Here is a 12,705-nt window from a genome sequence, read left to right on the forward strand (position 1 = left end):
GTCTAAATATTATTTATTCAATAACTATAAGGAAAGTCACCCATTCCGAAATTGCCCCTTTTCCAGATTGCTCATTCATTTTTTGGAAGGGCGGGGGCACGGCTCTTGATTACAATTTTTTATATTTGCCTTTCCCTGGGCAGCCTCTGCTAACTAGATTTTCCGTTTATTGTCCAAATATTTAAAATAGAAAGTAATAAATGAAAAAAAAAACACCTGATATCATTATTTACGATAATACTATTACGATTGAACAATACCACCATTCCTTGAGTGTATATTGTGAGCACCGGCAACCTCGTTCCTTATACATTTCCTCGCGCAGATTGGACAATTGTCCCCGCGGTCTGCTGGGAATAAGGTGTAATTTTCCTAGCCAATAAAAACCGGTGTGAGTGACCGTCTCACTCTGATTGCGCAAAGACGAAATTGATTTCACTTCCCGCGTTGATGGAAGCGCCACGTGACACCCGCCAGCCGTATCTAAGTTAAAGGTGAGTTGGTGCTGGAACGACACATGCATACATATTCAGTCTACTTTTGGTCTCCCGCAATGCTGTGTATTGCAAGCCCTAAAATCATGGTGGCAATATCACCCACAGTGTGTAGGAAAAATCTGCTAATGATTATTACAAATCATTCAAACGACAGGAAAGGTGTCCCCTAATTGCCAGAAAAAAATCCAATAATGCATGCAATCACAGGGTTTCACTCTGTAGTGCAAAATGATGTTTACAATAATTTTTGCTTGAAATTATAATTGATAATGTCTTATCTTGCTGGCACTTCCATAAATTACAGTCTGAAATAATTTTATTATACATTATTATACCATACTAGCCTCATAACAGACGATAGTGTAAATGCTTCAGGCTATAACTTCAGTATTCGCTGCGTGATATTGAATGGACTGATTACTCACCATATTTTAAAAATGTGTACAATACAACAACAACGGCTTCAAAATATATGATGGTCAAAATTGCTTGCATAAATAAACACCTGAAATCCTTGTTTCCCTGAAGAATGTCATATTTACATGCAAGACTTGGCCATTATGATTTTAAGTATGATGTCAGCCATTGCATGTATCAATACACAGGGACTATCAATCATATGGACAGCGCCACCTACACTTATCAAACTTGTCACCCACTCAAAAAAAAAACCCAATAAATTCTGGAGAGATACCTTTAAAATTTAGTTCCACTACGGTTAAAATATCGCCCTTTACGCCAGGATGATGTATGGCCGCAGATTTGCAAATTAGAGGGAATCAGGGCGTTCGTTATGGCTTAATTGACTGGCATGCCAAATTGCACTCGCATATGTTGCACCATACATCATCCGGGAACATAACCTGTCGTATAGTCAACCAGTATGCGAGCTGATTTGGCGTTAATATTGTCACCCGTTAAAATAGTTGAACCTGTCTGGCAGTACCGGGTGTAGTGTGAAATTTGGACTCCTATGAAATACGGACTCCTTGGTTGAAACTTGTATTGCACATGCGTAAATGGAGATAACTGGGACAGTGCCTGAGGTCACGTGTGAGGGTTAGAATCCGTATAAGGTAAAATAGACCAGATTTTATAGAAGTCCAAATTTCATATGACACCGGTACTGTTCCAGAGTATTTTTGTCGGCCAAGAATACTACGAAACTGAATCAAAACATTGTTCATGTTCTTTATAAATTACTTGATAATAACAATAACATAACTACTTGACAGATTGAGTTTTGTTTGTACATGATCTGCATTTTACTGATAGCCTTCTCTATGGTTATAATATCTCTTTTCATGCAAGGTGTGCTCTGCACCTAAGTGATGAGTTTATAAGAACAAAATTACAAAAGCTTAATTTCTTTATACATTTGAGACATATTGCACTTTCTAGATTTGCCTTTTTGGTGTTATAAAACAGTTTGACCTTTGTTTTCCACGAGCTTGTTAAAAAAAATAACCAAACGTACTCGGGTTGGAGTTGAATGCACGACTTCGTACTTTTTAGTTTTAGTACTAGTAGCTTATCACCATACTGAAATTACTACATTATAACAACCTTGATACTAAAATGAAGACTTCAGTGACGTATGGAATCACTGAAGCCATTCAAATGTAAATGGGAAGTTTTTGAAAGTTAAACTTGTCAAATTTGTTTCCCATGCACGGTGAATTTTGGGAGGGGGTTGCAACGACCGAGGAAAGTGTTACTCAAGTTGGTCGTGAAATGCACGGAGCCGTCACTCATCACAGGCCCATTCCAGGCCAATCGCGAATTATAATAACTCACAAAACACCTGTTTCGAGTACTTGCTTCTTTAATGTATTTACCGTGTACACGCGTGGATTTTCCAATATTATTTTATTGACGGTAATAGGGCGGTAATTTTAAATCTTTTCATGTCGGTAATCTGTGGTTTTAAGCATTGTGCCGGTAAAATCAAAGTGTTGCCACGGCACTAAAATGTACCAAGATGAACACTTTCTTATAAGTACAGACCTATGTGTCCATGAATCATCATACATAGCATTGTGTCTCTATCAGATATGCATGTCGTATGGTCCATATGGAGCAATAAATTCGTAAAATAAGTTGTGACCTATCACGTAGGCTTAGTACTACTAGCCACAGATCATTGTAAGCATGATGTCGGTAAATTTGGCCTTGAGACTTGTGATACGAACGAGATTTACAAAGGAGTGTAATGTACTTCAAACTGATTCACAATACAGATTGTGTTATGGTAAAATTCACTTCGGATGCTAAGGATAATCACTTATGTCAATGTTCTTGGATTTTCACTTATGCTTCAATAATTCTACAAAAAAACTAACTCATAAGAGGCTTTCTGGAAACTTCATCCAGATTTGCGATATAGAGCCCACGAATTCACCAATACATGTATCTGACAGTATGACTGTTCAAAGGTACAACTTCTAAGAGTGCAATGTACTGATGTAGTAATGGGGAGTACACGGGGGCAGTGGAAGGGAGTGGCGACAATGAGGGAAATACAGGCCCAGTTATGGAAGTCCCCTAATATCACTTGTCACGTTTGGAAGTCCAGCACCTGATTGTTAATCCCTCCTGATGAAACGATCTGGCAAATCCCCCTCCCTGTTTGAAATTTCCCCTCGCCAAAAAAACCCACAAATTACGCACCGGGGCCGAGCGGACAAGAGGCAGGGTAGAGTGAGACTGAGAGGGGGAGAGTAAGACAGGTTGCAGCATAGTTTACAGCCTCCCGCGTGTGTTGACAAATCACTCTTGGGTTGCCCCCTCGGACAGACAAGCCGGGGCTGAATTGAAACATTTGCGGTCGCTTCCGCGTTACCGGGGCTTTTGGAAACACCGAAAAGATGTTTGTATGGAACGGGTTACACTGGCGGAATCCGACAGACGGTGTCAATACACAGATAAGATGGCCCACTGCCGGTGACACACGCGCTAAGCGAGTCCCGGGAGTCGGACATTCCAGCCTGCTGTGTCCCGTGTCTTTACTCACCGAACCCAGACCCACAAAACAGATCCGAAGTTAGGACACGTGTTTTTGGGGGGAGAGATTGCTATCTTTAACCACGTACGACCTACTAACCACCTCCCCCTACCCCATAAGGTCACGCCATAAATACATAGGAATGTTCATGATTTCACACCCATCCGTTCCATATTGCTGTTCCGTGTAGTTCCACGAACCAAACTGTACGCGTAAATCAATTTCAACTCGCGACCGCACGACCTTTCAAAACGACAGCCCGATACCCGATAACGAAAGCCCTCTATAAAACTAAGAGGGACAAAAGGGAAAGAATTTTCAGTGTAGTAGTCTTCTATACATTTCAGAGTTAACAAATTTTGCTTAAAAAAATTGAAAAGATAGGTTTATCTTTTCCAACATCGAAATTCTTTTCTTATCTGTTAGCTTGCTTTTTCAACTGGAATAAAAATGTTCTACATTAAAAGCAAGCATTGTTACGTCATATTCTTATACATACTGTACTCCCACAAAAAAGTACAAGAATCCAATTCTTTCTTGCACTGTTTTAATTTTTCCCTTGAGATCAAACTATAAACTGAATCTTGGTAATATATCTGCACACAACAGCTTACCCATTACTTCACCTTTTATACTGTGAGCTCCTATAAAAGTGTCAGGATTGCTAGACAGTGTTGGTTTATTAATAGGAAAATCACCACGTCCGTATTTTGACGGATTAGCTCATGTTGCTGTAATTATATACGGGGCGAAAGGTCAATCTGGGGGCGACACGACGTGACACTGCAGTTACGATCTTATAATGGAACTTGCTTCGATATAGATTTTTTTTTTATTTCTTCGAATTCTGTGGATCACTTCACAAGAGAGGACTAAAGATGTTGATGAATAAAACAGATGTGTCAGGATTTCTAGAACAGAGTTATGATAGCTGGCATGATTTGCTTGAAATTAAGACATTCCGTATTCTTGCATTTAAAAAAACTGGGATTTTCCCTAATCACGAAGGAAAACTTTGGCGGTAAAATGTTACAAACAGTGTTAGGTAATCCAATCGCACATTTTGTAACTCAAACAGCCGCCCAAATCCTCAAGTTAAACGCTCCCCCGAGTCATATCTTCCTCGAGAGGTTCCCGCCAAGTGACCTCTCTCAGTTTACCCAGCAAATCAACAATCACATTATTTACGCCTGCCAGAATCTCTGAAACATCCCAGCCCCCTTTCCCCCGGTTTCCGTTTTGGCCCGGAGAGATATTTCGAGCCACCACATCAAAACACATCCCGAAGCTATATAGCAGAAGATAGAAAAAGACACCCCGCGGCACTCTCGACTTCGCGGTCCACTCGCCCCCCTTTTTTTCTCTCTTTCTCTGTTGTGTCTGTTCAGCTGAGTTGATTTTGGACAACTCTGCTCGCTTGACATAAATCATCTGCGGGCTTGGACTCCTGCCGCTTCCATCCGCCGCGGCCTTGCAGCCGACTTGACCCCTTCTCAATTACTGCCGGGGATCACTCAATCATTGTCTGCCGGCTCTTCTTCTTTTGTGTCTGGATGGGGCTGGCAACTTTCATGACCATGTGCGTGTGTTTTTCAAGACCAGACGTCCGTCGCGACGACTTCGTGTTGAACTTGAAGTCTTCCCGCGCTCGCGAGTTACCAGACGGGAAATCAAATTAGGTTGTTGGATAATACTAACCTTCAGTTGCTGGACCATGATAGTTGGAGGAAAGTGTCTTAATTAAGAAAAGTAAGACATCAACGCCGAGAACATCGGTGGACTTCTCTTTCAAATTCTTGAGGCATGTTTGTTTTTGTTGTCAGAGTTTCATCGAACATTTTTTTCCCGAATTAGTACTATGTCACTTAGGCTTACATGTATTTTTTACACTAGATGTACAACTGTACAATAGACATACTGCGGTTATTGTTACGGTATATCCTGTAAAATGAGGCACAATTAACTTGATTAGGGTAGCCTAATCAGATTTTGTCGTCAAAAACAGATGAAAAGTTATAATCAGATTTCGGTTCGAGTCACATGATCAATTTCCGTATCCGCTTGATAATTACTTCACCTCATCTCAAGCTGGGCCTGGCGGGCGAAGCGGAAAGATTCCCGTCTTCCTCGCGCCGAGATTTCTCCACAAATCTGCGGGATCCCCCGTTAGCCAGCCTCCCGTCCGTCCCCAATCGACTCGCCAGGCCGTCGCTCGCCCGGCATGGTCCGAGAAACAGCAAGCCTTTCTTGTCACACGAGGGCGCGCAAGGCGTCGTCGGAGACGCAAAGCCCGCAACGCGGCGGATACGCACCGCCAGACGGCACTGCGCTTTTCCCGGCGTGATTTCTGAAGCCGGTTCCGCTACCGCGGCGAAGCAGCGGGAGACTGATATCGTACGCGTGGCTCCGCCGTGTTTCTGGGCCTCTTAATAGCTTGGACCCTTGACTCCATTGCCAGTCCACAATCGGAAATTGTCTGACTAAGTAATAAGACGTCTCTGTACGAGAGCCAGGCATGGATGATGGTGAAGCCTCAACCCTGACCAACAATGTTGGTTGAGAACAAAAACTGATTTTCTGCCAAGCACATTCACACGGCACATTTATACCTAACACTAAAGTGAAATCATCTCATCGTTATTATATCTACGGTGTAAATATTAATACTCATAATTACTGTATGTCATTTATTTGTTTCGATTTTAAAAGGTATCCTACTAAGGCATAACCTAACTTTAAATATTGAGTGTTTACCGTTTACTGATTTTTTTGGGTCATAAAGGAGAAAAAATATCTTAAGTGAACTGTTCTGATAATGATATAGCTGAATAAAACCTCATTTTCGTTTTTTCAACTCTGTTCCTTGCTTTATGTTTTAATAACAAAACTTGAGGTAATAGACACTTCTTTTTTTTTTTCTTTTTTTTAAATTCTGTCACTTTTCTTGAAATTGATCAAAAAATGAAAGTATTCACACCCAAAGGTTGTCCCTAAATTGTGGGCCGTAAAGTTTCACTTAGAATCAAAATCTTTGTGGCAAATAAGGGTTCCCTCAAAACTTTCCATTTTTGACATTTCTATTGTTGTTTGATTACATTTAATTAAATTTGTCAGTGAACCCATGCACCACTGTGTTATCTGTGGAGTTTAATGTAGCACACTTCGTGTGTTAAAGGTCAAAGGTCATAGCACTTGACATTAACAATTTGCATGTTTTCAGCCACACAGGTCAGACGGCATCGTGCGCCCCATGCTCATACCAGCGGGGGATTCTCAGAAACCCATCAAGCTACAATTTGGTCTCAGCGCCGGACCAACGGCCTCAAGGGATCCAGGTAAGAAAATCTCTGCTAAATTTGATAACTGCTAAAATCTTTTTGTAATTTTTTTTTAATGGGTTACAGCTTGGCATTGTTGAATAAGTAAAAATAGTCTGCTGGGTCCTACTTAATTAAGAGTCGTGGAATAATAGCGTGCGCTGACTGATTTGGGAAAGTTAGCCAATGCGGTCAGGTTTTTTTTATGTCATCTTTGGCACAGCACACTTATTCTTACATGAAAGTACATGTTGTATACATGTACTTTCTACATGAAAACACAGCAGGCTATATTAAACATGTTCTTTACAACTCAAACATTGAAACACTGCGTTTGAGAATACGCAAAACATATATTCATGTATGAGGAATAAGTATATAACTTTATAAGCTATAAGGAAGCTCATCAAAATCACTTCGGGATAATCAACAGGAAAAGAGAGTTATATCTGTGCCGTGAAAATGTCGAATTCAGAGAAACCTCTGGCGTATATTGATACTATTTCCCCCGTTACTTCAGCTTAAAATAAATCCTATTTATAAAGTAATTCACAATCCACAGTGAACACCTTAAATCCTGCTTGGTTATAGCTGTTTATAGGCATCAATCTCTCCGCGGCACGGCGATGTGTTATGCTTCCCACCTTGAAATTCAACTCTCGCCTGGCCGGCGAGGAACAGGAAGACCGAGTGAGGGAAGAGACCACCGAAGGTCTCCCCGGGTGTACTGCCAGCACCTTCGGCATGCCAGGAACCCCAATCCACGGTCCAAATATTTCCCCTTGACGCGCTATAGGTGCAGATACCACGAGGCTGCGGCCCGCGTTGACTGACCGCGTCCATCGGCGCTGCCAGTTATCACCCGTAAGGCTGCCAAGGAAATTGGTATTACCTTACAAAGATCATTATTTTCACGGCTCTTCTCTGAGCTTTTTCCCTTTCTCTTTTTACCTTCTCCCCCCTCGAGCCACACGACTCGTGTCATGACCTCCTCTTTGCTTGTTGGGTAGCTCGTCTTTCTTCTGCCAAAATCTTAGTATTATGAGAGAGCTCCCATTATCGCTTGCGGACTTGAGCGTCTGAAATTCCAGCACCGTTTGGTCGAATTGTCATGCTTCTCTGTAATGATCAGGGTCTTGCTACGGGTGAGTGTAACTACTATCTGGGAGAGTTTTTTTTCCCCAAACAGAAAAAAAAGTAGTCTGATTAAAACACAACCAGCGGGTACATTTGGTTTGAGGACCGTGATGAGTTATTGGTTGTGAAGTTTATGTTGTGGTTTCTCTACAACTCGAAGTAAGCGAAATAGACACAGAAATATACCATGATGAGCACAATGGAATCGTCCCTCAAAAAGGAGTAATTAGTCTGTAAGCTTGAACCTAACCGAGGAAAAGTCCTTTATTTTTTAACTCTGTGGTGGAAGCATGTGAATTTGTCTGGCGAATGGGAATTGAAAATCAGTGCACTATGTTACTGCACTCCCTAGAAGATTGAGTCACCGATTTTCGGCTACCGGATTATCATGGGTTTCTGACAGCAACGATTGAGCATCGAAGACGTTTTACAGACACTTAACACTTGAGGGACATCTTTATCTTGTCATCCACCATAGACATTCCCCTGCAATTCGGTTGTACCAAAAGTAATGGTGACATCATTTACATTGCCTTGTTAGTTGTAAACTGTCAGCTGTTTCTGGAAAGTCTACATCCATGTACAGACTAGTTGATATTGAGTCATTGCTGGCACTGACAACTTATGCGATTTGGAACGGAGATTACGTGCGGCACACATCTTGCTTCAATTTTCCATTTTTTCCCTCTTTCTTTGCATTCGAGAGATGAGGGCTCGTGTTTTGATTTGTCATGTCTTGCGAGAAAAGATGCAAGTGATTGGATATTTCCTTCCTCGCCATGTTCGTCACCATGACGACGAGAACCGGGGTTTCCCGCCATTCCCAACTAATTGTCACGTAATCAGAGATGATGCTCCCTAAAGTGCGATAGCTAAATTATTAATGAGATTCCAGTTTTGCAATCTGCATAAATCTACACGTTTCCTGGCCATAGCATTGGGAGTAGCATAGAGTAGTAAACTTAGAACATGACACACGTACAACTACAAGTGCTTTCATTAAGGCGCTCTGGGAACATGTGAATTACATTCCCGCGGCTAACTCAGAGGGCAGTACACATGTGTTACTATAATTAGTTTTGTGTCATCCCCGCTAACTAAATTCACGTCTATCCCCGGTGATGCGATGCACAGAGCATGTGCTCTCATGTCGAAAGTTGCAAACTTTCATCGTCAGAGTTTACATCAAACTGCCAAGTGAAGTCATGGACTCATACTTGATATAAAGGAAATCAATGGACACTCTGGCTTATCTCTTCTTGTACTTTGATGTTATCACTATCAGCATTGAAAGTTGTCAGTGGTTTACGGTAAGTTGAGATAATTGAATTATTTTCTACACCCACCAGCAAGTGCATTGAAAGTTGTCAGTGGTTTACGGTAAGTTGAGATAATTGAATTATTTTCTACACCCACAAGCAAGTCATAATAGTCCGAGTTTGTGGTTCAACGTAAAACGAGACATTAATGATTCACAAAAGTGGTATCTTGGTGCGAGGTGTTGAGCAATGTACACTGAATCGCACCATTCACGCTGTATTTTCTAAGTAAACATAGCGAGTCTCGACTTCGTACAGAGGGATTAGCTGTATGTTGAAAGAAACAGCCCAACAATACACTAAAAGATAATCAAGTTTGACTTGAAGTCTGTCGTAAGCGAAGTATTTTAACTTCAGTCAAACAGCTGATAATGGACTTAAATCATGATCACTACTTTACTACTATGATATCATATTTGCAATTCTATCTTCCTTTAATAATACAGAAAGATGCAATGATTGCTTAAAGCCTCTGAATTTAAGCACACGAGAGAGACTTTTAGTGATTTGTTCAGGTGGATTCCGCTGTCAGTGGACAGTAATTGTACGGGCTTGGCTAATTCAAATTGATCCAACATCTGGTAACTCCATTATGCGCAGGTTATCCCTCTCTTTATAAAAATCTGTGTCGACGATAATAATGCATTAACTTTGACATAATCCTCTGTGTATATTAACAAGAACAGCTATCTACGGAGTTCACGATTTAGTTTTACAAGTAGTGAAGATATATCTTTGGGAGGTGAAAACTAATTTCATAGAGCTTCACAATTTTTGGTCAAAACACTACCATTGCCAAACCATTAGAGACCTTTTGTAACAATTTGGGTCGGCTATCACAACGTGTATTGCTATTACTATAAAACATGCTAAAGTTGAGCACTTCATAGTCACAAATCAAATAGCGCTGCAGCAAGTTGTAGTAGGTTTAATAGGATATTAATAGGATGTTCCTAGAATATTAGTCTTAAGGTTAGATATTTCCTAGGAAATTACCTTTAAGGTTAGAGATATTTCACATTAGGCCTATTGGTATGGCATAAGGGAAGCCATGGCATTTGACGGCCGATCGGCACATGCCATCCACTGAGCCGTGCGCACGTTCAAAACATTGCTGGACAATAAATTTGTCAGCAGAACGCTTGAAACACCTCGTGAGCAATAGCGACAAAATGGGCAAGTGCTTCACAAGGACTGCATGACACTTAAATTAATCATCCCAGTAAACCGCGGTGCGAGAACTAGGGAACCATGATACCAACATAAAAAAAAAACATTTCTATTGACAGCCGCGACTGGAAATGATGAGATTTGAGAAATGATGGAGGCCATGCGATGGTAAATACAACTTGATAAATGATCAAATGCGGATGCAATTCAGTTTATAGAAATGATATGGTGAGCCCGGGCATTGCTGGATAAAACTACCGATTTGTTTTGTTATGACATCAATGATGATAAGCTTAGCAAGACAACCGTCACAAAATATCTTCGAGAATCGGGACAAAGGGAATAGTTTTTTAAAGGTTGTAAATGTTATAGTTGTAACATTTTGTAAAATAAAATCACACGAATATTTTTACATAACTACTCCCAATTACCGAACATGCAAGTAACGAAGCCGCGAAGCATTCATTTGCGAATTTAAAAAAAAAAAATAATGTTCACATTCAACATATTCAACATTCAAAAGCTGAACTAACTGACTTTTGCCATAAGTTGCTTTTCTTTTTCAATTACGAAGCCGTATCTTTCAAAATTGGCGTGCTTAGTAATAAAAACTGTTTTCTGTGATGGGAAAGATGATTTTCATGGTTTTTCAGTGAAAATTTGTCACAAAAAAAGAGAAAAATTTATAGTGCATTTTTTGAAAATAAGAGTTGACTTACCGTTTTCATCCATGGGATCCCGTACTTGTTAGTTGAGTCGATGTTAATGTTGAGCCATACTGTTCCACGCTCCTTCCATCCTCCACACGGAGAAGGCATAACTCAGTCTCTCGTGCGCCATGTAGGAACAGCTGCCGATCATCTTCTGGTCCGTCTCATCACTCCTCAAGACCTGATACAAGAAGTCAATGTACCGCGAGGCCAGCTTCAGAGTCTGTATCTTGCTGAGTTTGTCCGAGGGTAGGGTGGGGATGATCTTCCGGAGGTTCGTGAAGGCGTCGTTCAGGGACTGCGTTCGCTGACGCTCCCTCACGTTGGCCATGATGCGCTGGTTCTGGAGATCGTCAAAGTTCTGAGGAGGGGAGCCCTTCCGGCGGACTTTGGAGCCGCTGCAGTTGCCGTTTAGAGAGCCTTCCTCACTGCCGTCTGAATGCTCATCGTCATTGGAGCCCGCGCCCCGGCTGTGGCGCCGCTTCCTGCCCTGGATGTACCGCTGTTTGAGGACATCGTTCCCGTTCATTAGGCACTCGTACTTATCGTGGTGAAGGTGGTGATCCCCGGTCACCGTGCTGTTGCTGTGCTTGTTCATCATCCCCACCACGGTGAACTGGTTGTCGGTGTGGCGATTGAGGTTGTTGCTGCTGCATCGCGAGTCGTCCGGTTCCATCTTCATGGCACCAGGGACCATAGTCAGCTTGACCGGCACGGGGGTCGGCGCAGCGGCGGCCCGGCTGAGACCCGCCGTCGTTCTCGGTGGTGTGGCAGGCGACGGAGGCTGTGGAGGCGAGCTGGCCCACTCGATGCTCTTCGGGCCAGGAGGAGGAGTAGACAAGGTAGCAAAAGTCGGACCGATATATCCCTGCCCCAGCTGGCAAGCTGTAAACTGTCTCTTCTGAAGTTGCTCTGCAAAGTAACGAAAAGTGGAGAAAATTGGAAACTTTCAAGTCTGCGCACGAAAAACCGAAACCCTAGTGTTCTTGCCACGTGCTACGCAGCGACACACACACAACTGTAGCACAGGTCAAAACTTCAGCTATGATGTAGAGTGAGTGCACACACGCTAATGTGCAAAAAGTCTCATGCCCTACTGTACTTAGTATTACTACCGATTCCTGTACAGTACCCGGTACCCAACCTTCCGCACGGGCATGCACCGTTGCAGTGAGTGGCATTTAGAATGCTGACCGACCGGACGGGCCTCGCCATGAATATACACCGTTACGGCAATAGGGGCGTGGCCAAGTTGCCTAATAGCAACAACGCAGGTGCCAATCCAGTCGCTTGACAGAGCCGGCAGACGACAGCTCGGCGCAGGCGCAGTGCAAGCGGCTGTGGTTGCACGGTGCACACACGGTGAGGCTGTGTGAGGAGAGGAAAGTCATGGTGTGACTGTTTTATGTTGTCAGCGGGTCATTGTTTTGAGCTGCGTGATCATTTCATGGATTCTTTTGTTACACACCAATTTAATCTTACGATTACAATTAATCAAACCTTCAGCCTGCTTGGGAACTTACGTTGGCTTGAAGTTGCCTGAATGTACAA

The 12,705-nt window shown here is 42.3% G+C and overlaps 1 protein-coding gene across 1 annotated transcript in view; it reads right to left on the reverse strand.

Moving 5' to 3' along the window:
• Nucleotides 1–12,705, reverse strand: part of LOC119719797 (twist-related protein-like) — a 45,155-nt gene that overhangs the window by 15,481 nt on the left and 16,969 nt on the right. The window contains exon 2 of the mRNA XM_038189289.1: nucleotides 11,164–12,066. Coding sequence (XP_038045217.1) covers nucleotides 11,207–12,066 — 860 coding nt within the window. The 3' untranslated portion in view covers nucleotides 11,164–11,206. The remainder of the gene's footprint in view (nucleotides 1–11,163; nucleotides 12,067–12,705) is intronic.

The sequence above is a fragment of the Patiria miniata genome, unplaced genomic scaffold (assembly GCF_015706575.1).
Source record: "Patiria miniata isolate m_02_andy unplaced genomic scaffold, ASM1570657v1 HiC_scaffold_8, whole genome shotgun sequence".
Classification (NCBI taxonomy): domain Eukaryota; kingdom Metazoa; phylum Echinodermata; class Asteroidea; order Valvatida; family Asterinidae; genus Patiria; species Patiria miniata.